Source organism: Cariama cristata, unplaced genomic scaffold (assembly GCF_000690535.1).
Source record: "Cariama cristata isolate BGI_N322 unplaced genomic scaffold, ASM69053v1 scaffold3674, whole genome shotgun sequence".
NCBI classification, from domain to species: domain Eukaryota; kingdom Metazoa; phylum Chordata; class Aves; order Cariamiformes; family Cariamidae; genus Cariama; species Cariama cristata.
In genome coordinates, this window is record NW_009611137.1 from 87,565 (window position 1) to 114,865 (window position 27,301).

At 42.6% G+C, this 27,301-nt stretch overlaps 1 protein-coding gene across 1 annotated transcript; it reads right to left on the minus strand.

The window, feature by feature from the left end:
* Window positions 1-3,533: 3,533 nt before the first annotated feature.
* SRPX (sushi-repeat containing protein, X-linked) lies at window positions 3,534-27,301 on the minus strand. Its single transcript, XM_009698126.1, has 10 exons — window positions 27,279-27,301; window positions 22,965-23,026; window positions 17,688-17,879; window positions 16,762-16,938; window positions 10,440-10,566; window positions 9,331-9,452; window positions 8,477-8,656; window positions 7,899-8,032; window positions 6,453-6,574; window positions 3,534-4,074 (listed from the first exon to the last, which is right to left on the minus strand). The coding sequence occupies exons 1-10, from the start codon at window positions 27,299-27,301 to the stop codon at window positions 3,894-3,896; spliced, it is 1,320 nt and encodes a 439-aa protein (XP_009696428.1). The 3' UTR covers window positions 3,534-3,893.

Sequence of the window (27,301 nt, forward strand, 5' to 3'; positions counted from 1 at the left end):
ACCGCTTCCCCAGCTCAAGCTCCTGCCCACCTGAAAACCCAGGTATGTTCACAATGCAACTTTTCTGCAATTACTGGTCTAGATTTATTTTTAAGAAAAAAAAAATAAACCAAAAAGCATTCGATTCCTCAATTTATGCTTTCAGCTGTGTTCACTTCAACTTACCTCTCGGAGCTGAGGGCTCTCTTGCATCTTCTTTTGGTTCTCCACTTCCCTGGGTTTTTGTGTCTTGGTGTCCCTTCCCGACTTTTGGAGAAACCAGGAGGTGAATAATGCTCCTGGGCTCTGGGCCCGTGCTTGCCTCTGCTCGCTTTGCAGCGGTCTGAAAGTCTGGCTGGGTGCGTTGGGTTCCTGTGCCCAGGTTTGAGGGGAGACCACCTCAGCGGGGTGCCCTGGTCTCTCGGAGTGAGTTGGATGCAGGCGGCTGGCTTGGTTGTCCTCACACCACTCCTGGCTAGCTTGTGCCCATGCTGGTTCTGGCCTTGGTGGGGATGGGAGGTCAAATACTCCTAAACCGGAGGGCAGGTGCAGGCAGGGAAGAGCCCTCCTGCCGTTTCTCCGCTCCCTGTACCCTTTGCTTGGGATTTGCTCGGGGGTCTGCAAGACACCTCTGTAACGTCTGTACAATTGAACCGCAATCTCTCCTCCCCTTCTCTTTGAGGTGATAGATGCCAAGTTCCTCTTGTAAATCTGAAGTATGGGCCAACCTCATTACTGAAACTCAGGTCTTGGTTACTTTCTGGGTGCAATGGGAGATCCAGTGGTAACTAGATCTGCACGGCGCTGCCTTTCCCATCCGTTTCCCTTGCGTTTCACAGAGCACGCAGCAGCTGGGTCACCCCTTGGAAGAGACCAGAGAAACGCACGTCCTGTCCACGACTGCCAACGTCCTCGCCGGCTCCTTCAGCCTCGCCGCGCACTGAAAACGCTCTTACCTTCACCGAGCTGCTGCAAAAACGTCCTCCAGCCACAGATGGGGAGAAATGGACAGGACCTACACGGCCGAGAGGAGCGGTGCCACCTCCTCGTGGTGCGCAGCACGCGTTCCCTTTCCTCTGTGGATGTACAGCACGAACGGCGACCGAGGCGAGGGGCTGGAGGCGATCGAGCGCTGAGATTGCACAGCCTGAGCTCTGTTATTTCACCACCTCAATTTAAAAAGTGGGTTGTGATCGTTAAGAGTATTTAAATGTACTTCAGGTTACTTTTTAGCCTCTGCGTTTTCATTAATTACGTGATGCAGTCTGACTCATGCTTTTATGTAAGTACTGAGCTGTAACGAAGCCGCGTGCTGGAGTCGTTCACTGCAGAGCTGTGAGGGTCATCGGTGTTTTCATTAAAACACAACGTGCTCTGTCCCAGAGGGGATGGCTTGAACTTCAAGAACAGCAATGTGCAACTTTCAGTTTTGTCTCTCCTCTGCAGGCACGGAGGAGGTATGTGATGGCAAGGGGTTGTTCTCATCAAATTAGGTGAATTCTTGGGTAGGATCTGGGGAATATCAGGCCATTTACAAAACTGTTTTGTGCTCATGAGAAATTTATCCCAGTAGTTTTGTTTGCAAGGGATGTTGCCTGACAGAAGCATGAATTCTTTTCTGGTCTAAAATGATTGAAGTCTTTTGGTTCATATTTAAAATTGAAACATATCTCCAGATTGATGTAGGAACTTCCAGTCTGTGGCCATCTCCGCACGCTGTGGTCTGTCACTTCTGCAGTGACCACCCTGGAGGTGGGAGTGGAAAGGACAAGGCTCACGGCAGGTCTTGCTTCTTGGAAACAACCTTTAATCCTCCCAGCTAAAATTCATGTTTTAAACAGGATTTGCATTTTGACAGCATTAGAGATTAGAGCTATGGCAAGAAGAGCCATGTTGGTAGTACAACAAAGACTCCAGCCTTTATGATTTTGAGGGAGTTGAATTTTCTGTTAAATGTATGCGTGTTTTTTTTTTAAAACAAAGTGCACTACTGTAGATGCTGCACCTTGTTTACATAGTGTTATTTTTCTGGGACCAAAAGTCTACAGGATGAATTAATGGTATATACTTGAATATTTGGAGTTGATTTGAATATATAAATGCTGGGCTAAAGCCAGAAATACTAAGTCCCTTGTTCAAACACTCCTTTCCCAAAAGGCTGATCTGCCACATCCCTGCATAGCATACATGCAGGCTGATTTGACTCCAAAACAGACATGGCACATGATGTTTTTCACTGTTCCCACAAAAATGTACGACAGAAAGTGCCAGAAACCTTGTATTACTAATCAAGAACAGCTTTTCTTAATCACAAGATTTTAATAGATGTTCTGTGCAGAACTATAACTAGTAATCCAATCACTCATGCACTCTCCTCCACTTAATTCAATTTCCTGTAACAGCCCAGTGATTGCAATCGCTTCCCTGATTGAGGCAATTTTAAAACCCCACTCCTGTTCGCTCAGGCATGAAAGATGACTGGATGCACTGATTCTGTACCTAAATCAAAATGGAGCAGCAGCAGATTGGAATTGCAGCAATACAGCAGAAAAATCAGACCCATTAGAGATTTTGATTATTTACTTTTAATTTTAAATCACTGGAAATCAATTGATGTGCTTTTTAAGAGAAATTGTCTAATTTTAGAGGGGGTGAGAGACTGAATTCTAGTAAGGATTACTTTAAAGATTTCTCTGCTGACACTAAGGTAGATTGTTTAATTTTTACACTCTGCAGTCAAAGGCAAACAAGGATTTGGCTGAAAAAACAAGGCTGTGCTCTTGAGTGACAGGAATGAACAGCACGGACACTGGAGTGCTGCTTTTCAGGCGTGTCAAATTATGCATCATATCCTGTAAACAGGAATCCAAAGCTGTAACTCTTACTTGATGCTTATATTCTTCATGCACAATGTATGTTCTTTGCAGGGGACTGGCAAGAAAACTCTTTCCATTTTTGATTGCCTCCTAACACTTTTTATTAAGCAAAGAACTTTTTTGTTAATTTGTAAGTGATGACTTGCAAACAAGTATTTTCACAGATCTGGAAATGACAAATCCTTGATGATGTTTCCCTGGGGGTAATGCTTCCCTGCCATCAAATCAACAGCCTGGTCACGATCTCACCACAATGTTGAAATTGTAATGTTCCCAAGATGAAAAGGGGAAAGAAATCTGCTACTCCAGGTCAGTTGGACACGAAAAGCCAGAAGCAGAAGCATACCAGGTAAGATCATATTTTTCTATCAAGCACCTTCTACGCTGCTCCCTTCCTTTATCGTCATTCCCTCTGGCAATGACTACTCTACTCCTGCTATCAGCTATTTCCTTCTCACTGCTGCTGCAACCAGGTACTTGCATTGCCTTCGGCTTATGCTTTGTGTCTGTGATCTGCTAATAACATGGTTGAACTAAAAGACACCACTGGGTTGCTTGTACACTTTCAGTCTGAGGCTAATGTCTCTGGTATAATGGTTTGCAGAGAGGTATTTTGATCCAACTTTTGAATTAATCAATCAACTTTTATCTCCAAGAGGAATTTTAGACAACTCTCTGTTTGCAAAACAATATTTTTATTAATAAAAGACTTATAAACAGTAAGAAAGAAATCCCAATTTTACACTGAATGAAAAATCCAAAATAAACTCCCAGAAACATGCCTCAGTTCTTCACTCTCTGTACAAGAAATTCCATTGGGTAGTCATCCTACATACATGTTTATCTAAAGATGGCTGAAAGTACAAAAAAGCATCATGCATACTTCTATGCAGAGTACCTACACAGCCAGACTTAACAATACACACAAAAAATCTGTACATCAGTGATTAAAAAAAGCCATGCTTTGTGTAGCACCAAGTGGAGAATTACGTGGATTAAAAAAACTTCACCGACAACTGCAAGCCCTACAATCCTGAATTAGGGACATGACTGACCAATTTCTGCTTGCAGTTTCATCTCTTCTTTCCTCAAGGGAAAATTGTCAATAAGTGCAAAGAGCTCAGCTGGCGTTGCTGGGAAAGGATAGCGTTCTTTGTCCATTCCGTGCTTGTCCATCACCACGATGTTGAAATTGTAATGGGGGATCCTCAGCAGCAGCCTGCAAAATAAACAACTCGTTTTGTTAAAGCCTGTCATCTGCTGCCTGGGCACTTTGAACTAATACATGGCAGAATGGGCCTGTTGGGTCTCAGCAGAGGAAGGCAGGGATGGTCAGAGGGGGCTCTACGGGGTCTGCTTTGTTTCAGTTGTAAGAACAAGGAGCTGGATAGTGAGCGGGTGCCTGCGTGTGCTGCCGGCTGTACCTCTGCATTAGGGAAGGGTCAAGGTAATTGCATTCGGTGATGTTTTCTTCTCAGACCTCTGACTGTTAGTATAGCACATGCCGCTACCTATTGCTATAACAAAAGAAAAAATCATAAGACAAAAAAAGTACTATATATGTTGCCTAAAGAAAACCATTGGGATGGAGCTAGAGTTACAGGCAGACTATTTCCTTTCTTGGCTGCCACACAGTATAAAACCACAATGAGAAAAAGCAGAACAAAATTATTGGAGCCAGTTTTCATTGCTTCTTAATAATAACCATCAACCTGGTGGTAACTCTAATCTAGGAGAACTGATTAGCTGCTGCTAATCATGGCAGAGTCTTTTCCTTCCAGGTGGTAAAAGGGATCGTTTGAGCTCCTGGAGGTGTGACAGTAGCAAAAGTATATCCCTGGTGCTCTTTTCATCTTTTGCTTGAAGGAGTAATGAACTAGGAGCTCCTTAGACATGCAGTCAGTCAACATCATTGGTGTGGGGAAAATAAATTCAGGCAGCCATGGCAGAACAGTGTCAGGACAGGAAAGCTACCATGAAGGGGAGAGTCTGGGGAGATGGTGGTAATGTGTGAAGGATCAAAATTTATCTTCCTCAGTCTTCTAACAAGTTTGAGTGCTCTAGGTGTCATCTTGGTGCGATTAGGGAGCTTGGCTATTAAATCCAAACTAAAAGTTTGAAGCTATGCTACCGTGATAGGAAGCTACATTCCTCTTGTGTCTCACCTCACCTAAGAAAAATGCTTACCTTCTACAAACCCAAACGCTAACCTTCTGAGGTTTCCAAAGTTTTAACTAGGGTACCTGTGCTCAGTAGTTTAGTGAATGCCAATTCCAGATGGCATCTTTATTCAAGATGTTTAAGGGTGCGTTTCATTTTGAATTAAGTGCCTTCCAGAACTGGAATGCTACAATTCACACACTGCATTAACAACAGAGAAAAAAAAGAAAGTCAAAGGGAAAGCTAACTTTCACTGAGTGCACTGATTGCGTACCAATTTCCAAAATGTACCTCCATTGAAGGGGGTGGGTGGGGGTGGTGAGGCAGCAAATAAGGTGTTACCAGAGCTTATTGTATTCTACAGAGCCACAAGAAAACCATTTCAGCTTTGGTAAAAGTACTTTTACTTTTTGGAATACAAGAGAAGCTCTTTGTGCTCCCTTTTTCCTTTTATAAAGAACAAATATTTTTATTTTTTTGCAATCCAAAAAAAACTCTGACTTGTCAGCATTTTTTATTGTCCTCAATTAAAATGCACTCCATTTCCTCAGGCATATCACAGATGTTGCCTAAAATGCTCCTGGACTTTTTTCCTAACTACTACTTTCCCTTCCAATGAAGCCTTCACTTTTGGCTCTTGTAGTCCTCCTGTCCCTAGGAAATGCTGGCACTTGAAGTCTCCCTTTCAAGTGAAAACCAACCCCCTGCCAGTCTAAAACCAAGTCAAAACAGTTTAGGCACCTCAGTTAAACTGCTGAGCGCTGTAGTCAGGCTGGGGAGGCTGAGATAATTTCCCCTTTGAAATACCGCCCATATCATTTCTACACATGGGACTTCAAAGAGCAACCACTGCTTCCCCTTCTGGCCTGGCCCCAGCGCCCGCAGCGCTGCAGCGGAGATGAAGGTGGGCCATCGCTGCCACTTGGGGCTCGCTGCTCCAAGGCTGTCCCTGCAAAGTGACCGCGGCCTGTCATGACTGCATCAGACCAATTCCAGTACAAATACAGACATCCCTGAAGTGTTTCCAGTGGCAGCACGCAAACCCATAAATCTATAAGATGATTAAAGGGATGCAGAAGGAGTTCACATGAACTCAGAAACTCACTCACTTTGAGCAAAGGGGCAAGGAAGACACGGTGCTTGAAAGAGCGGCATAGACTTCAACTTGTTTCGCATTTAAATGTGTCATAGTCCATTTACACGTGAAACAAGCTGAAGTCTATGCTCTTAATTTCATAAATACCAAATGCCCATGAATTTGCAGCAGCTATTGCACAGATAGCAAATTACTCTTAAAACTAACTCATCAATACCTACCTTCCAGTGTCTAGCTATGCACGTTACAGCATGTATATTTAGAGTAACAGGCAGGGAATCAAAAGCAATGTGTCATATATGCTAAGGTACAAACACAACAGTAGCGAGAGCTTACTTTACCTGAGTTGCAGGGCAAGTGACGGGGGCAGCAGCTTCACACCTATTCTTCCTATCTGTGCTGGGAAGACACCAACAAGTTCAACTACGGTAACGTGTCGGAGGTCTAAACCACACTGTGCCGGCTGGAAGAGTTAAAAGAAGAAAATGGTGTGTTAGTTATCAGTGAGAGAACAGGGGGTTGTTCCGAGTGTGCAGCGAGTGTTCATGAGAGTCCAATCTTCTTATGTTAGTGAGACGGTTCAAACTGAAATGAGAGCATACTTTGAAAAGTCTCTTAATTCTCACTGCAAAGAACTAGAGCCTCATGACTCCAGGGAATGTTAAATGATGGATTCTTAACTACTCTAAGAAAAACAACACACAGGGACCACCTAGAAGAAATTGAAACTTGTCTTTGTAACAACATGAAAAGATGCCAAGGTACTAAGCATTGTGCCAGTAATCTAATTTGGCAATCAAAGCAAGGTGTATGAAATGGCCCTTGACTGCAAGTTTTCTTTCATGCCAACTTGTTTGACCACTGTCAAGCAATGGGAAAAGTACTACAGCCATTAAATTTAATATTTTAAACTATTTCATTTTCATCAATATATTGAATTTTCTTGCCAAGTTAATCTAATGGGGGAAAAGAAAAAAAGGTTTTTTTAATACAGCTGTAACTTAAGCCAGCAGTTAAAAACATCATCATGTTCATATCACAATGACTATTTATACTGGATTTGTTACAGCTGTGAGAAAAGAAACAAGATAGAAGCACCTGCCACTGTGAAAGAATACAGGACTGGCTCCTTTCCCTGAGGACACAGCTACATTTCTGAGATACATCCCTAAGTCCAGCAAGAACCCAACAAGAGAATCACAGTTACAACACATAAAAAGGACAATTACCAGAAGTCATCTTTTTTTGGAACAAAATACCCCAGTGTTATCTCCAGCACTCTGGATGATTTCTATGCTGAGTCTCTGGCCCTTTGTTTGCTGGTGCACTGGTTATTTCTGAAACTACTCACGCTTCCTTGCATTGTAGTTACAAGGGCTGTAAGCCTGGTTTGCGTGAACTGCAACCACTGAAGTGCTGAATGGTGTGGGTTTTTTTCAACTTCTTTAGGAGCTGAGTTAGTTAGAGAATGATTATTGAGCACAAGTTAATTTTAAATTGATTTGGGGAGTATGGAAGAGAGCCAGAACTGCCTGGGATTCAGCAACTGGTCAGTCCGAGGCACCACAATCCAGAACGGAGCTGAATTAGACTGAGGAGATGTTTCAACTCAAACCCATGTAAAAAGGATTAGGCCAGAACCACTACTGCTTCAGCCAGATCCTCCAGTGGCTGCAATATAACAGCTGAAGTTTGCAGATTTGTAGCTAACACTGGAGCTTGTCCCTTTGAGTCTGTCTTTAAAGAAAAAAAAGTAAATAGTTGCACTCTCCCAGAACGCGTTTTACCTGCAGCATTCCCAACTGCATCCTGTAGAAGAAGTTGGCTGCAGTAGGAGTTGAAATAATTAGCAGTCTTCGCTTCTCATAAAATTGGTCCAGAAGTGCAGCTGCAGTCCTCACATTCACATTAATATTCATGGCTAGAATTAAAATTAAAACAAAAGTTACAGAGCATACTGAAAACAGATCTCTTTCTAAAAGCACAAACTGTTAGATAGCAGAACCACAAGAACAATAATTAAAAAAAAGATATGGGTGAAATACTGGCCTCATTGAAGCCAACAATTTTGTCTTAAGCTGTTCTGGCTTGCAAGATGGATTGACTCCAGACTATGAAGCTTTGTAGAGAGCTTTGAGCTAAAACACACTATCAGTTGTGAGGGACCACCATGATCCTATGAAAGAGCAACCAAAGGTGGCAAAGGCTTCAGCTGTCAGAGGAGACAAAGATGTTAAGTTTCTTACCTCTAGGGCATTAAAGCTGGCAGCTGTACTTCACCCCACACCCCCTTCCCGAATTCTCACTGCCATGAGAACGATTGCTCGGGCAGCCCTTCTGGTAAAGCGGTGAAATACTCACTTACGTGCACAGGTTGGCTCCACTCCTGACCACCCCAAATTGTACTGGCACACTCGAGCTGGGCTCCCTTGCAGTTCGTAGCCACCAATGCAGGAGAACTCGCATGTAGCACCATAGTTATTTCCATCACCTGAACACTTGATGTAGCCATTATCTGGGGCATTTAATTTCACACAGCGCCTGACTTTAAGCAGGAGGCAAAAAAAAAAAAATAAAGACAAGACATGAATCACCCTGTTTGTTACTACAGTAGCATGGCCATTAGAACACCAGTATAGAAGACATTTTCCTGTTTGCTTTCTATATTATTAGAGTCCTGTACTTAAAAACCCCTCTTGACTCATATGTAAAGTAAAATGATACAGATGTATAGGTGTATGCATGTGATTGTGGTACCTTGGTGACAGAAGGTCACGGAGCACAGAGAGCCAAAGCTGAAACCTACAGGTTTCATCTCTGTAGTGTGCTACATCCAGATGTCAAGATCTGGACTGGTGAAAGGGCAGCCTTGCTTGACAGATGTGAGTCACCGCTGAAAAAACTCCTTCGCATACTGGTTTCAGCAGCTCACAAGCTAAGTATGAGGAAGAAGCCAGCAGGAGGGCAGGGGTGTGGAGCTGGACGCAGGACAGATCAATGCAGCTCTTCTCCGATGTGCGGCGTGCAGGCTGTCTGCCCTGCTGCAGGCCTGGCCCCCAGGATCTTGAGCAAGACAGCGTTCTCCCTTTTACCATCAACTGACAGTTTATATACAGGTATATACGCAGACAAATACAGAAAGGAGGACATTTCTCAAATTGCCTACTAAGCCAGATGCAAATCAGTGACTGTATTTATTGGGTAAAACATCATTCTTACCTCTGACTTTCACAAGAAATTTGCAAGTGCCTTTGTTTTCAGCTCTGTCATACACAGTATATTGGATTTTGTGGTCGCCTTCTGGAAAATGTGACCCTGGTGGCAGGCCTTTCAAAATGACACTAAAACAGGAGATAAAACAGGACATTCTTCATAAATTCACCAGTATCTTCTACTGACAATGCTGTAAAAGCCTGAAGAGTGGCATTTGTGGCATGCTAAGATTGGCGGCTGCGCTACATGACTGAAGACTGACAGTAAGCAAAGGAAGAAGCTGGGCAGCAGAGACCTCAGTATTTAAACTTGCTACCAACAGCCCACCGTGGAGCCAGCAGAGTGTAAGAAAACCTCCAGCCTCCGGGGACGTACCCCATGCGGCTGCCCTGTACCCCTCCTATGATTGTTCACATGTACAGAAACGGAATAGAAAGCAAGATTAATTGTCACAGCAGAAGGGTGTGGTGATCTACAGCAACGTTTTCACCTGGAACTCGTTCCTATCCTGTAAATGTGGCAGGAGAATTCAGATGTGTTAAGTGTATCCTCAGTTTCAAACGAGAAGCGTTACTTTAAAGGTAACTGCAGAATGCTGGGACATCAGTAGCCAGCACTACTTCAGGAAGAACCCTAAAGATGATTGCAGACATTGTTCTGAGATACAATTCATCTTGTTTTTTTTTAAGACAGTCAAAATTGCATCTGCTTCTACCTCCAATGCACTATTCTCTCTTCATTGTTATGTATAAAAGGTAACTTGCTGTAAGAAAACTTGTTGACTACGAGCCCCACAAAGAAGCTCTGGAAAATTTCACAGGTACAGTCAAAATGCTATTGTTGTTTATTCCATCATCTCTAAAATAACCACAACAATCTGCTGCCCTTCATGTAGAAGCCAGTTCCTGAACAATTCACCTCCAAGTTGCCAGCTTTTTCTTTTTCAGTTAAACATGCAATCCTTTACAGGCCAGTGACATGCGACAGCTATAAATAAGTATCTTGGATGAATTAAGGGGCAAGGGTACCTGGCCACCCTCATTAGCTGAATTGCTAACCAAGGACCCCAGGAATAAAAAGGAGAAAAATGCAAACATCTACAGATTTGCACCTACTCTGTCAGAATCCCGTCAGCAGTGTCCCGTCCCTCCGGGGTGTCCCAGAACACTCTGGCCGTCAACTTGTTGGGCTCTGCGGTTTTCTCCTTCACGCTCGGGCACTGGATTCTCGGAGGTTCGGTATCTGTTGAAATAAATGTCACAGAAATGGGCACCTGTGCATCTATTACAGCCATGCATTTTCATCACAGCTCTTGCCCTGCTCTCAGCATAACCCAGGACCACCTTCAGCTGGCCTCCTCCATACTGGAGCCGTCCCAGCCAAGGCATGTGGAGCCTGTACTTCTCACCTTTTTGTAAGAAGAGGAAGAAATGACAACGATCAAGCCCTTGCAATGTAAAAAACTAATTGAAAGTCATTATTGTAAGCTTCTTTACATAGTCCCCAGTTAAAAAGCAATGTCAACAAATGGACATATATTTAGCTTTGAACTCTAAGGAGGGATGCCCAAGAGTGTACCCAAGGAGCCTGGACATTCTGTTTATTAGCTCTTCCTCTCTTTGTTCATCTGTGCAGTAGATATTGTAATTAAGAACATTTTTAAAGCACACTGAACATAGATATCTCTGCATGGTAAATCTGCATGTAACCGTTAACATGTTGGTTATTTTTCCTGCAGTAATAGCAAAAAGAGAAACAACAGAAGACTGAGGTAATTATCATTTTGCAGAGAATTGCTGCTGCATTTGATTTTTTTCAAGTAATTCTTATAAATAATGCCTTACAGGTAATACAAAACAAAAAATAGACTAGGTATGTTTCGAAAGCTTAACTGCTACGAGAACACTGTGACTATTATTCAGGAGTAAAGGAAGAGTGGTGATGATAAAAGACCCTGATGGAGGATAAAAGTGATGCACAGCTGCTTGCCTTCAGCCACATTCATTGCCAATCCTACCAGCATAGCAGAAATGCATGGGCAAACCAAGCCCAAACACCTTCATAATAATTAATTTTTTAAAAATCTACCTTTAATAGCTTAGTGTCAGGTTTTTGACCATCTCTTGGTTTATGTCCAAAACGAAGTCTAAATCCATGGAGTTACATACCAGCTTTAAAAATGAACAAAGAGACAGGACTGCTCTTTACCTGCAAATAGAAAGCAATCTCTAAAATGCTGCTTAATTTTAAAAGGGTGGCAGGCCTTGTCTTTTCATTTGCAGGGCAGATGTAAAGCACAATCTGGCTTGCTTAAAATAACAACGAGAAAACATTTAGGTCTTTATAAAGTATCAAATATACAAAATAATTTAACAGACCCTCATATTCTACAAGCAACACACAATGTTTTCTACCAGTTTAATGAGGGCAAGTGCAGCCCTGCTATAGCCCCTTCAAACTCGGGACCTTCGAAACGAGCTTCTCTATTTCTTCTGTAAGAGCTTTCCTCCAACCCCAAACACCACAGCCTTGTGAGGCACTTCCATAGGAAGAGCTCCTGTATTAATTTTGCACAGGAAGGAGTCAGGGAGGCACAGGCAAGTAAGCGTGGTACCAAAGTTATTCAGAAAACATCGGGAATATTGCAAATTACCTTACACAAATGCTAATTTTTGTGGGATTTTTTTTGGTGAATAAACAATGAAAATACATATATCTCTTCCTACAGTATTGGGAAGATAACAGTTGATTTCTTTGTAGATCCTACTAGAAGGTGAAGCTAGCAAGAGTGGGTTCCCACTATAGGGAGTGGAGCAATCAAAAATGAACAGCAGAATCCTCTAAACAGCTTTTGAAGCTTCCTGTACTTTACAAGAACACCTGTCACTAAAGGTACGTAAGGCACTTAGTTCTTCTTCATGGATTCTTTACCTCCTTCACTTTGTGAGTTCATTCACTTCTCCTTCCTTCATCTGCTACAGCACGCAAATACACAGGATTTTCAAGCATATCCAGTCCAGCTGCAGGGAGCACTTTGTCTCCTCTCCTCATGTTTGTTATTCGCTCCCTTATTTTCAGAGTACCTTCCCATTATGTGTGGAAATCTGCTCACACTGCAGCCAGCGAGAGCGCTGCCCTCCTCTGCAAAACGACGTTGCTCTCAGTAACCCCCCCAGTGTAGCTGAATTGGGGTAGGAAACAACCCAGTCTCGCCAGGGCTGCTTCTGGCTCTCGTTAGCTTACTGTGGCAACAGCTCACCACTGTGCTACGGACAGTACACATTAAATAAAGGTAATGCCGGAATAAAAGAGAGAACAGCATTTAAGGACCCAGTGTTTTAAGTACGCAATTAATCAGAAAGCTCATTACGCTATTTAGCGCAGAGAAGACTGGTTGGTATGAACCGGCTTGGACTTGTACATCGTAAAGACAATACGGTTACTGTGGGAACCAACTCACCAAGCACCCAGGGGCCAAGCAGCCTTTTTTAGCTGGGACTTAAAAATTCCTGGAAAGGATATTTTCTTTGGTCATTTCAGCTGCCTCATAGCATTCAACAGGCACTAAATGAACATCACCAGAATAACTGCGTTGAAAGGGACCACGAGGAAGCAGCTGTCTGCCAAAGAGGCTCTTTAACTGCAGTGGCCCCTGGGATGTGTTAAACCAAACAGCGCCTGGGTCTTTGTCCTCGTGCCCTTCTACGAAGTTGCAGCCAATCTACAGCATATTAAACACTTTGGCCACGGCTTGGCAGAAGGAAGAAAAAAACCCAACCCGTTTAAATGCAGAAAGGGGACCAGAGAACATCCAGGCAAACGCACAAGTGACAAAACTGAAACACAACCCCCGCAAAAAAAACCCAAACCTTCAATAAAATGTATGACATGAGCAAGGTGCCCGCCTGCAGGTCAGAAAACTAAACTGGTTCCAAAACAAACCCCAGTGGAGGAACCCACAAGATTGCCGACTGCTGGGAAGGTTTTATCAGAGGGAAAAGTCACCCTGTAAGCGCCAGATTGTCAGACCCTCTCGCTTAAGAAGTATTCCTGGGCAGAGTTGGAGCCAGGCCACGCTGCAAGGCATCCGACCCCGTACGATTAGTCTTCCGCTTTTACCACCGTGTCACTGCTGAAAGACTGATGAAAAGCCAAGCGGATTTATTTAAGCTGTTTAGCAGGGCTATGTATTAAAGGGGTAAATCTTGCCTGCAAGGTTTAAATCACTGGCAGGGAAACTGAATTTTCATAAAACATTTGGTGCTGTTCAGCCACATTCTTGTAAGTTGTCGCTTTTCTCGGCTACTTGGCAGCAACAACTGGTACCCTGGCTCCGCGCAGGGAAGCGGCATTGCAGACACGGCATCAGGAGGTCAGCAGTAGAATACCGAATTTTAAAGTAGCCTTTTGAACTCTTTAGACAAAAATTGCTAAAAGTTTTCAAATAGGTTTTAGATTTTTTTTTTTTTAAACATACTTCTGGGACTGGCCACATTAACAATTTCAACAAATTTAAAGAGCTTGTTAACTGCTTTTTTCACAGTTTGTTAAAGGTTTACATTTGGTTGCCTGTGAATTTGAGATGACGAGAGGAAAGAAACAGAGGGATGGTACTGAACGCCCACTGCTTGCTTATTCGAGTCTGTATAGGGATGGGTAAATGGTCGACTACTACATAAGCACGCTGTTATTACTGACTGCTGATGACATTAAATGATGGTTGGAAGCTAATTAAAAAAATTTTGTCTGTGACAAAAGCATAAAGAGATGACGAGACTGGATACCACAAAAGATGGAATGAAAAACATTGTCCTGCTCTCCCCACTTCCCCTCCACAAGGCATTGCTCTGTATTTCAAAACATCCATTATCAGGGCCTGTATAATTAATAAGTCGGAGTGCAAAGCTTGTTTCAGACATCCCTAGTTGGAAGCTGTTAGTTAACTACCTATCAATACAGTCTTAGGATGAGACAAAAGGATGACTTAGCGTGGCGACAGCCAGTTACCACAACCTCTGCTAAAAAAGAAAATGAAACTGTTATAGAAAAAAAGACAGTGACATCTTTCAACCTTCTAAAGGAAAACACCTATTTCAATCTATGTTACAGTGCATTAAGCATATAATGGAAATATTACTCAAGTGAGTACTGGCATTTTTAGTTAACTGATAATCAAAAGCTGCTATACGTTGATCTTTTTTAATCAAAGTTATTTCAGCAACATGAAGGATATCCTTCCTCTTATAGGAGGGGGACAGGGTCTGCTTTGTTAGGACAGAATACTCTCTGTCTGTAAGGGCTCTGTAAGTGACTGCTAAAACATACCTCATTTTCTTTAATAAAAAAGCCCCCAAAAACTGAAAAACTCTCCCCCCCCGCCCCGCCTTTAATGAATATTTGTTTTAGCAATGATGTTAGCCTCATGCCTTTCCTACATGAATCTTCACTACGGCACCGTGAACCCCGCATAGTTTTGTGCAAAAATGCCAAGCAGTGCAACTGCGGTACAAAAGGGTAGAGGAAAGCCCCTTATTTTCAAGAGGATTATAAATTCAGGTCTGCAGTAATTTTTGCCATACTTGATGCCAACAGCTGTGGTGTCCCCAGGCCACCTCCCTACCTATTCGCAATGACATAAACTTTACCAGCCCATGCCTATGACCACATGTAACATCCCCACAGTGTAACTACTTGCTTAGATGCTAAAGTAAGCAATCAACCTCTTTGCCTTTGTATTTCATTGCTCCCCTCACCTTAATTTTACTCCTCAGCTGAAAGTGAGCTGTTCAGCCAGTCCTCTCCCGCCCACCGATAAGCTTTCGTAGGCTGCAGTTCACTGATGGCTTTTCTGTAATTAGTGAATTACAGGAAGGGATACGTGTTCAACTGCAAACTGCATTATACTGTTACAGTCATGGCAGGTCACAAAAAAATCTCTATCATACCTACCAAGAGGTCACAAAATAACCATATTAAACAGTCTGCTGACTGCATAACTCACTAGTTGCATATAGGAACTGTGTGCAGACAAGGTTTGAAGGGATCTTCGCCACACCATGTAGTATTACCAAAACTTAAATAACAGTATTACTTTTACTGTGTTACTTGGGATTTGCAATCATACCCTATGCAACAACTATCCTGCAGTTTTTGAATCAAAAAGAAGTATTAGTGCTAACTTAGCCTCTCTTTTTGCTTAAGATATACTTGCTTACTCTACTCTGCAAGACAGCATCCTCTGTAACAAGCACCCTGTTGCTGCAAACAGATGAGGTTCTCAAAGTGCCAGGAAATACAGAGGACAACATTTTATCATTCCCAAACTTAAAAGGGCTTGTTTTTCTTCCTCTGCCCACACCACTGAGAAGGACAAGGCCTGTTTTTGTAAATAAAAACAAGAGACACCACAAACAGTCTAGACCAAAGCAGCAGACTCATTTCTACATTTGTACAACACCAAGTAACAGGAAACCTGAACAAAATTCTACGAATGTCAGGCCACAGTGGAGAGACTCCAAAGCCATTTGCTAACCTAGACTGAGCCACAGGCATTCTGAGGAAAACCAAGTTATCATACACAGAAAACACTGAGCACAAATACTCTACCGCCCACAAGCTTAAATTACTGGTAGCCTAATTCAGATGGCCAAAAAATACTTTCCTTTGTGGGTGGCTGCTGAACCTTTTATCAGAGACTTCCCAGAAACAAAAGCAGCAGCTGAGACTTCACTGTCTGCTAAAATCTCATTAGTAGGAAGGAAAGGTAAATCTCAATATTTGTTTATCTCCCTTTTGACTTATGTATATAAAACCAATTATTCCAGCTGAGGTTCCCAGGAGACCGCTGACTATGTAATGAAGATTGCTGGCATAACTAATGTGAACTAGGCTGAAATTCAGTTTAGCTCGCTGCAACCATGCTGGTAACTACAATTCATTCATATTGCCTGCATATATTTGGAAACCATGATCCCGAGAAAGAAAAGCAACAGGGGAGGTCAAATAAAGGGTTTAGTTTCAAACCTGTTTTATCATTAAATTGCAGAGAGCAGTACAGACTCCAGCACAGAGAACATGCTAGAAGAGCAGCACAGTAATTACAGATTACCAATGAGTCACCCAGGAGATCCGCGAAGGCTGTTGTAAGCATTGTAAAGCACTGACCGTTTACACGAGCCTCATCTTTAATAAACATGGTAATGCTTGGACCTTGATAGCATGTGGGGAAGATGGTCACTTGGGACTGGAAGTACTAAGTGACAGAGAGCACTCTGTATCCCTTGGAAAACTGTCCTCTGCTTCCTCAAAAGGGACAGTTGCTTTTTTCCCCTAGGAACTGGATAAAAGAGCATTTTGGAATTCATCTGCAGGACCCGGGCACCAGCAGATACCTCAAGATGTAGACTTTCCAGGATGCAGATCAACCATCCTACTTACCGACGCAGGATGCTGGCCGGCCACTCCACACCTTGTTGTCCATGCACGTTACTATACGGTCGCCTTTCAGCTGGTATCCTGGTGAACAGTAGTACTCACACCTTGAGCCAAAGTAGGCACCATCTAAACACTTGAAGCCCCCGTTGGCTGGCATGGACAGGGTGGGGCAGCGCTTTTCTGGAACAGAAAAACAAAGATTTCTGGAAACCTGTTCTCCCCCTTTAGAGTCATGTGAATGTGGGGTATTACTCAGAAATAAGGATGCAGCTAGCAAACAAGTGGGAGAAAGTCACGTTTCACATGAGGCTTTTCACACTGCTCTTATTAGCTGGGTTTCAATTTAACTTTACGTACACAGTGGCTAATGCAATATTTATATGAGAGGGTATTACACAGAAATAAGGACGCAGCTAGCAAACAACAAGTGGGAGAAAGTCACGTTTCACATGAGGGTTTTCACACTGCTCTTATTAGCTGGGTTTCAATTTAACTTTACGTACACAGTGGCTAATGCAATATTTATATGAGAGAAAGTACTTATTCCTCTCTTCTCGGAAAATATTTTACTGCAAGAGCCCACTTAGACACCTGATGCAAATTGTGTCAGCTTACAAAATCCGAGACGGCAATATCTTAAAGCAGCTTTATGACTCTGTCATAAAATTATTCTCACAAATCAAAATCCCACACTCATAAAATGTTCCTTATCTTTGTCCTCTGCCAAGAGTACCTGTAAAACTCATGATATTTATCATGCCATGTACCACTAAGATCCTCACCAACAAGCCCATATACATATCCAAGTATACTGTCAACGTTTAAAATGCAAGTAACAACCCCAAGATCACTGTTTCAAAGGCAAGCAAAGTTTATTGCCTGTTGAATCTGAGGTGCAAACTGCACGCACAGATTTCATAGCTACTCACGTTTACACAGCACTTTCCCAGACCAGCGTTTGCTTGACTGACAAATTAGCTGCTGAGGGCCATGCAGTTCGTAGCCTTTCTGACAGCGAATATCACATCTTGTGCCCAGTACATTCTTGTAATATTCCCCTTGAGGTGTCCTGCAGTTTGCATAGCCATGTTTCACCTTAATGGGGGAGCACCATGGTGTTTCTAGCACAGAGAAAAAAAAAAAAACAACAAACACTGATAGTATTTTGCAAAACGTACAAGGTCAGATACAAACATAAAATCACTTTCTTTATTCAAGGTCACAGAGAAGGAGTGGGGAAAAAAAAGTCTTATTTAAAAAGTCACCAATCCTCAAAGCGCAGCAAGGTGCAGTAAGTCTTACACACCAGAAGGTCAGCCCTTCAAAGACCGGCAGCTCTTTTTTTATTACAAAAACACTAAAGATTGCAGCCATCAGATTGGGATGGGGGATAGTCTATGGTTTTTTGTCCATGGAATAAGTGTGCCACCACGTGGACAGCTTCATGACAACTCGACCTTTTCCCTCCCCTCTTTTGTTTTTTAAATGGATACATCCAACTTCTCTTTGGTAACAAAAGTCTGCATTAGGAACACCTTTTGTCTAGCTGTAGTTGTAATCTTTACATTTAGCTCTCTCACTGCCCGTTTAAAGTAAAAAAAAAATCTTCCATAATAATTTGTGCCGTAAAGGACATTGCCTCGGCTGAACTCTGTGATAGTTCAAGCTCTCCCAGTCAGAAAGGATGTGGCTTCCATAAATCATCTTCCCAATACGTCAAGCCTGTCCGTACACGTCCTCCACCTGTCAGAACCACTGTCCAGGGTTTAAGTACGGCTCCAGTTTTGCAAAGTTACCTTCCAAGTTAGCACCCAGGATTAAGGCTGAACTGGAACTTGTGAAGCGTGCAAGAAGAGCAGCTCCCTTGCTGTTCTCAGCAGTCCTGCGGTACCCCAGCGAAACACTCAAGTGCTCTTTAGATCACCAACAAAATAGCCTTCGGCCAGCAAATGGGCACAGTATCATTGCCATGAGTAAATCTGAAGGCAAGTGCCGAATCCAACAGACTAAGTGAAGAGCTTCTGAGAAAGATCTGACCTTACTCCCCTCTTTTTGGTAGCAATTTGTAGCTTCCAAGGGCAAGGTGCATTCAGGCATCCCCATAATCATCCCATCTCTCTTTTCCAAAAAAATATTGGATGTCAAATACATTCTCCACTATTTACCTTACAATTAAGCAAAGTAGTTTAGTGAAGAGTGTGTTTTGTCAGGTTTTTTTTGTAGTTTGTTTGGTTTTGTTCTTGGTTTTTGTTGTTTGGTTTTGGTTTTTTTTGTTTGGGTGTTTTTTTGTTTTTGTTTTTTTTTTGAACTATGTCCTGTCCTTCACCTTAATCTCTATCCCATAGTTACCATAAGACATTAAAAAACCCCAAACATAACCCCATCAACTGACTTGGGCCACTTTATTAAGGAGCTGTATCACAGTAGCTCACATTTTTCATGCTTGCTGTGAACCAAATGAAAACCGGGAGAGGAGGTGAGGAGTGTGAGCTAACAGGAACAGAAGTCAATCAGCTGCCGCCGAAGCAACGAGCGATGACAGCACCCACCTCTCCAGCCTCTGTAGGTGCCATCCCCACCGCCACCAGCGCAGTCTCAAGCATCTCCTCTGATGGCTGTCTGTGGGAAGCCACGCGTGTTGGATTCACAGAGGCAGCCCCTGTCTCATTCACCTTCTGGACAAATCCTCCTCCTCCGGAGCTAACAGCTTTTCCATAATCTCTGTTTCAGTGGTCTCATACCCCAAATTTCCAACTTTTCTTTCCCACTTGTTCTTCTCATGCCCCAAGACCCTAAACTGCAATTTTCTTTTTAAATAAAAAAAACAACACCAAAAAGCTTTTCCCACTTGCTGTAGCATCTCCTTAACTAAGGAGGACCTACTTTTTCTGCAGAAGGGTTTAAACCTGAAGTTACTAGAAGAACACTGAGTGAAGGAGCACAACAGTGGGGACGAAGACTCAGGTAGGCTGAGCTTTTGCCCCAGCCAGCTAGGTAATCCTTCAGCAAATCAGTTCAAGATATGCCTTGGGTTTTCCATGTATATAAAGTGCAAACGCACGTGGCTGATCTCCTTTGTAAAGGGTGTTAAGACAAATGTACTTTATCACAGGATCAAGAGGATAAAAAAAAAAAAGACAAAGCAGCTGTTTCAGGTATTGTAAATTGCCTGAGTTTTTCTGCAAAATCTTGTGGCTTTACAAACACGCTTACCTCGAGTAAACAGCCGCACATATATTTTACAAAAAAAAAAAATGGCTAACAGCTAACAAATGCCGTTCAATGCACAAACTGAATACTGAAAAACAAAAAGCCCTTCCCGTAGTTACGGTGGTCTACAGAGAGAAACAAAGCAAGACTCCTAGGGAGGGGTAATACATCTTTTACTGGAGTAAATGATACCGTTGGAAAGAAAAACAAAAACAGACATGCTTTCGGATGCAGATAACTTGAAGAGCTTAGGGGGAACATCTGTTTGATCTAAACCATTATTATGCTTACTCTAGAACTGAATGTGATTAGAAGAAAGTGGGTGAGGCAGGGTTTATAAGGGGGCAAATATCTGGGTTTAGACCAACTGATACCACTGAAAAAAAACTCAGTTAACTTAAAAAAGCTTATGTGCCTGAAAGCACATCAAATGATACAACAAAGTTTTAGATCAAAGTTTGTTTATTTTTAAGTGAAGGCACATACTGGTTTTCAAAGGCTAAGTGGCTACATGGAGTATTTATGGAATATTAGGGCCAAGTAGGGCCCTGAGAGGTCATACGAGTTGTTCTCTGCCTCAAGACAAGATCAGCCATCTTCCTGAAGGCTTTGGGAACAGGAAAAGCTACAGGTTTCCCAGGCACCTCTTCTGGAGCTTTACCATCTGTACTGGGCTCTGTTCACCTAACTGAAATTTGAGTTTTTAGATACCAGGACCTATGTAGTGGGTTTTTTTGCTTAATAGAAAGTTTGCACCATTCCTCAGAGATATAATAGCCTGCATTATCACTTAGTAGTAAAACATTTCAGAGACTCAATCCTGTTGTTTGAAACCACTGGAAAACAGGCAGCAAGTAGAAATGGTTGAAGCGACAATGTTGCCTCTAGAGGCAGGACGACCATTTGATCATTACAGTATTTGAGAAAACATATTAGGAATGAGGAGCATCAGAGCAATGGCACTGGAGCTGTGATGAAGGCAGGAATAGTTGTATGCGGGAAGCCCTTCCTCATCAAATATGATCCAACACAGCCATGCCAAGTGGCAGGAAGGAAAGCATTTTCTAGAGCATTGTTTCCTCCAACCCCTCAGTCCTGTTTAAACACCAGTCTCAGCCAAGCATCTCCTTCACAAGCAGCATGCGAAGTGACCGGCTGTACTGTTCCTTGCTGGTACACCAGCCGACAGAGCTGAGGGTTCACCAGGGAGGAAGGGAAAAACTCTTTAAAAATGCTGTGGGCACAGAAAGTCTCCACGACGTTTCTCTGGAAAGCTGAGCAAGTTGAAAAACATCCAGATGAAGACAAAAGGGTTTGGTAGGAGGCCAATCCTTGCCCCCCTCCCCAATGTTTTGTTTGCAGATGCCAAAGAGGACAAATTTGTGTCCTCGCTTGCACTGTTTAGTGAGTATGTGTGCAAAGAAAAAAACCGCTGCTTACGTATGTTAACATCAGTTAAGAAAATTCGTTTAGCTATTTGATACTGGGAAGTTTTATTTGCTGAGCAACAGGCCATACCCAAAATGCTGGATGCACATGTTAGGGAGAAGATCTGAACATAGCTACTCAGCCCATTTTTCCTTGCTTTGTCTTTCTCTACCTCTTTCCCCCCCAACACCAACTTAAATAAGTATGCTAATGAAAAGTGAGCCTTTTCTCCTCCAACGCTTTATACTCTTAGATTCACATTGTCTGATCTTCAACATTTGGCAGTAGTGCTTCCAAATTCAGGGCAGCTTTTAATGACTTATTCACGCAGATACGATGTTTCACTTACCCTGGTGACACTTTGGCTGACATGAGTATAATCCATTTTGGATCACCATATAAAAGGAATTTATACAGAATCTGCATTTTAACTACTTGCCTGCCCTGGCATGAACTGGCATTGATTTATCTTCATGATCTCTGGAATTCTTTTTCTATGTGTCTGCAAAGGGTTACATGTTAATAGGCAAAGAAAAATGAATTTACCTAAATAAAGCTTTAGAGAAATATTTCTGCATGTGTTTGAAAGCAAAATTTTATACTTAAGTATTTCACTGGGAGGAACATAAGACATCTATGAAAACAGCAACATAGCCATAGCATCTGTGCTTTCTTCTTTGCTCTTCATAAATGTCTGACTTTATGACTTACCTCTCATAAGGCCCTCCGATTCCTTGCAGAGAATCAAAAATGTACAACAGGACACTAATGCCCAGTATTTTCAAGTAATCAAAATGATTAAAATTCTAGCATGTCGACAGATTAGTTTACTAAAAAGAAACATAGTTACCATTTAAAGGGACAAATTAAATGCTACATTTCTTTATTTTCTAGGCTTCTGAGGGATTTTAGTAGAGGAGAAGGGGTATTGTGACAGAAGCAGACTTTTTAAGAAAATGGACATAGTAAATGGAAGATTTACTGGGAGTGGTAAAAAACAACTCAATCTTGCTGAACGGCAAAACCTTTTAGAATGGCGAAGAAAACCTCAATCTGCTTTATAAACACACCAGTCCATTCACTCCTTCATCCACCTATATAATTTGTTTTTGGAATGCACATGTTCATTCATTAAACACACTTCACTTGGCATTTCAGGTAGCAGGTTAACAATTTTATGGGAGGGGGGAAAGGTCATGAAAATCAAGTTCTCTTGCATGTACTTCTATACATTCCCATCAGTAGTCCCAGGTTATCACTGATGGTTTTGTTAGGATGTATGAAGAAGAAAGAGAAGCTTTTCCTAGATTTTCATGATTTAACAACCTGGTCTTCCAAGAGCAAAGGCAGTGCAAAAGTTACTTACTCAGGTGCATAAAAGAGTGGTGATCAGTACTTGGTCTGATTTTCATTGTTAAAAAAAGTAGAAATTAAATCTTGATCTAAGAGTCCATGAGAAAAACCATGGAGCTGGATCACCAAGATTTTATAATCCATGATAAGAGAAAGAACGAAGCTTTCTCTCAGCAATCAGCTGATCCTCTTTAGCACATAAGCAAAGCATTCACCTTTATATCTATTGCGTGCATACACATCTTCGTCATCTTCAAGGGGTGAATATCCCGATCCTATAATACAAAATAGAGAAAAAAAATGCAGCAAGAAAGGAAATACAAATTAAGAATAAAAGAAAGCTTTGCGAAGAGACATGCAAGATTAAGATGCAATAATCTATGCAATGCCATCAGCATGGGCTTCTCTGAAGCTCAGATTCATAGCAGACCCAGTTTATAGTGAATTTGTAAGGGGCAAATTGATTTGATAATCAAGTGAAACAGTAAATCTCTCTCACTGCTCACTAGAGCAATGTTGTGCAGTGCCATGTTGCACATGTCAAGTCACCGTTCCTCTGTCATGGAAAGCCCATCTACCACGAAGATGATCTATTGAGCAGACAGAACAGAGCAGGTCCGGGTGAAGGGGCACACCAAAGGTTTCACTATAAAGTGGTTCCATGGTGTCAGTGGCTGCTAACAGCCATCAGGCCAAACAGCAGAAGTAAAATGCGCATAACTGAAGAACAACTCTCTTTTACAATCTGTACGATCTTCATATTAAGAACAAAACATTGAGGTAGGTTACCTGCAGACACAAGTTACGTTCAAATCAAAACCACAGTTTGGTATCAAGCAGTCTTCTAGGGTTGTTCAAAATAAAGAGATAGTATAGTTCTGTATTTTTAAAAACCTGTGCAACATTTAAAAGCTTAACATAAAGGCAGAAACTGCTTTATAAAAAGTAGAAACCATTTGAAGCATCACCATTCAAGTAATTCATCAATAAAACACGCCAGTCAGCAAGAAAGTCTTCAAAATATCCTTAAGCAACATTTATTTAAAACCAGAAGCTTTAGAGCATGAAGTCAAGTCTAAATTCTAGCTAAGTCTTCTCCAAGAAGAAGGGCTCATACAAATTTCCCCTCTGACAAATCTTTCTAAAAACCTTGCATGCAAACAGGCAGGTACTAAGGAGGCTCAGCACTACACTACAGGAGCTCCTCACACACGGTATCTCAAATTAAAGCTGTGGAGGTATTTCATCACCATTTGCTGATGTCTGAGACCATGAGCTGTACAAGCTGCTTCTTAAAGTTAGGCTAAATTAAATAATTCAGGCACCTCAACAAGCGACTAATTTCACGTGCAAAGCACACAAATTTTCTGCAGAAATCGAACCCAAGAGACACTAATGGCTAGGATGATTTAGCATAAGGATAAAAGAGCTACCAATACAACATTTGTCTCCCCCAAATTACTGTCAGCATCTGTCAACAGATTCCACTTATGAAAAAGAAACTAAACAGCCCAGAAACGAGTGAAACTTTACTTCTTGCTATACCAGCCTCAGGAAAACCCGCAGGAACAGCTTTAGTGAATAAGATCTGTCTACAGAAGGGCAGTGCCCTCCACAGCATCAGCCACAGCACCGCTCGCAAGGGTTCGGACCACCTGAAGATGAGACTTTTTGCATCTCCCGTGACCCTTCTCGCCACGTTACTTGCACATTGGGTGCTAGCACCCAGGACCCGCGACCAGCCTGCAGCTCTTCTGGGAACCACAAGACCAAAACCTCGCACCAATACTGCAGCTACGTGAACCATTTAGGCTCCTGCATGTGAAAAAACCAAGAGTGTTGTGTTCACATGTACCATAAAAGTAGCAAAACCCCACAATTCACCTTGGGCCTGATTCAAAGCTCGCTGTTATCACTGGGAATCCTTCCACCGATTTTCAGAAGGCTTCGAGCTGGGACCTGCTCAAGTGAACTTCTGAACAGCTGGTCACCTGAGCTTTATATATAGCACAGGCTTCCTACCACTTCGGAGACATTTCTCTGGATTTTTTTATGTTTATTGTTGTGGTTGAGTTTTTGATGCTTAAACACTGACATCTGAGAAACTTCTCAACATAAAAATGTTAAACTTTGTTGCATCTGAAGTCTGACTGTATAACATAAAGAGCAAGCTGTGATCCCTGAGGGTTTCATGAAGACCTTGATATGTAAATGAACTCCTCTAAGCATCAGTTATTCTGTCAGAAATTGGGATACTCTTAGCTAAGTACTCAGTTTGAGGGTTATAAAACTGTTAACTCAGTGTTATCACTCTTAATTGTCCAAATTTTAGTGTGCAGTGACATTAAAATCAGTAAACACTAGAGCTATGTAAGCTCTTATGTATATACCTTTCCTTAGACAAGAAATACTTAAATGCTTTTGAAAGTCGTTCCACAAAAATTGTCCTTAAAGTTACTCACTACTCTTGCCCTGAAATGAGGCTCTGCTCACAGAGTTTGACATCTGCCATTTCCAAATCATTTTCTAGCTCCAAATGAGAAGCGAGTCGGGTGTCTTTCCTAACAAGCCGTGTTTCATTACTGTTAACAACCACAACAGGCCTGGCTTGGGGAACCATAGGTGGTCCTCATGCTACCTGGGGTGGGTCTCGCTCCCACTTCCCCGTGGCCTCTTCTCACCCACAGTCCACCGGCCAACGCCGGCCCTCGGCGGGGTCAGCAGAGCCTGGGCAAGCTGGGGGCACCAAGGGCAGTTTGGGCAGCGCCCACCGGCCCCGGGCCATGCCATGGAGAACCGATCTAATCCTGAGGGCTGTCCCTGAAGAGCTGGGCTGGCTCTGGCAGGACGTACCCCCGGCACCATGCCACTGCCCCGGGCACGGCAGCACCACCTCACCCAGAGGTGCTGGGTTTTCTCCTGTCTCCACATGCCTGGACCCGGTACTCTCCTCTACCTCTTCCTCCGTGTTCACCCACCCACACTGCTCTGACAGACCTGTCCTTACCACACCAGGCATGCACAGCCATGTCACCCAGCACCCTGCCAGCAAAGCTGTCCCGTTTTGGGAGATGGCTTCTGTCCCGGCAGCCATGAGGCCTGACCTGGTGCCTCACTCCCCACCGCCACCACCCCATGAGTGACCCTGAGCAAATCACCACGTCATCTTCATTTTCTCGGCCATAAAACAAAGTATTTCTGCTTCACATATGTTCAAAATTAGCCACCAAGTCACGGAAGGACAAAGCATTGTTCTGCATTCAAAGTGCTAAAATTATCACAGGACAAGAACTGGGTATTTGAGGAAGAACAGCAAGAACAAGAAGTTGCTTTGCAGATGTCCCACATCACAGCTCAGGGTATAGCAGGTTCCTGCAAAAACCAGCTGTGGATTTTGTTCTGGCAGACGACAAGCAAAACACACAAACTAACACTTTCATTTTAATCTCATAATAGATTAATCTTAATCTATGGACTCAGATGATTCTGTTTACGTTAGGAAAAAAAGATTTCTTTATTCACAAAATAATAACTACATTTTTATAACCAGGGGATGCACAGGAAAGCTTTCTCTTTATATACATTTTATTAGGGCACAGAATTTTAACAAAACTACACGCAACCCAGTAGAAAACACATACCAGTGTCTGTCACCACAAACCCAACAGCCTGGGCCAAATGAATGAATCCACAGATGCCCCTGCCAGACAGGGCAGGAGGAGCTATGACAGTACGCCAGTAAGCCTTCTCATGAAGTAAAAATCCTTGTACAAGAAGAATTCATTATTAAAGGAACACATTTATTTTTAGTGCTCAAACTGGGAAGCTAATGGGACACTCAGACACACAACAGTTACCCTAAATCAGACCATTTCAGGATCAGTTTTGCCTGTGTTTGTGGTTGCCAAATCCACTCCAAGTGTCCTGATGTCAGCCTTCCAGCCAATTCTCATTCAGCAAAACACTTAAGTATCTCCTGAAGTGGTCTCACCAGCTTCAAGGAGACCACTGATTTAACCCTAAACCCACTCAGAATTGATTACAGATGTTTACGTTCAACACCAAGCATCTGATGAAGTACCCTGCTGCTTTAGTACCACAATCTACACTCCGTGGAGGCTGCTATTCTCAATTTCTCACGACGGCTCCATTTCCACACTTACAGCCCAGCATTTGCTCTGATGGCCAGGGGTCTGCGTCAGCTGAGAAAAACCTAAGGAAGCGGAGCATATAGCTGCATTCATGACTGAGCACAGATTACAATGACACATTCACATCTGCACACAAGACAAGACAGATAAATTACATACAGCCAAACAGGCGTTGAGGGAAATACTTCCTCAGTTTCTAGGATATGATCGTCCTCCCCTTTGCCTGCTTGTTAATAAGTCTGCAAAAGCTTTAAGAGTATTTCGATAGCTACACAAGAGCCACAACCAATTTGTCAGTGTTTGCTGAGTCAGAGAAGACAAACGCTATCCGACTGCAGAGGAAGTCGTAGGAGGACTTCTGCTGTCCCTCAGTTTTGCTCAAAACCTGACTTTAAGTACAT

Bases quoted from the DNA above. Each gene is read 5' to 3' on its own strand.
- SRPX (XM_009698126.1), bottom strand. From the start codon at position 27,301: ATGTACTTAAAGTCAGGTTTTGA. The intron at 8,657-9,330 runs GTAAGAATGATG...TCCTGCTTAAAG, and splicing joins ATTTCTTGTGAAAGTCAGAG to TCAGGCGCTGTGTGAAATTA. The intron at 4,075-6,452 runs GTAAAGTAAGCT...TTTATTTTGCAG, and splicing joins TCACTTGCCCTGCAACTCAG to GCTGCTGCTGAGGATCCCCC.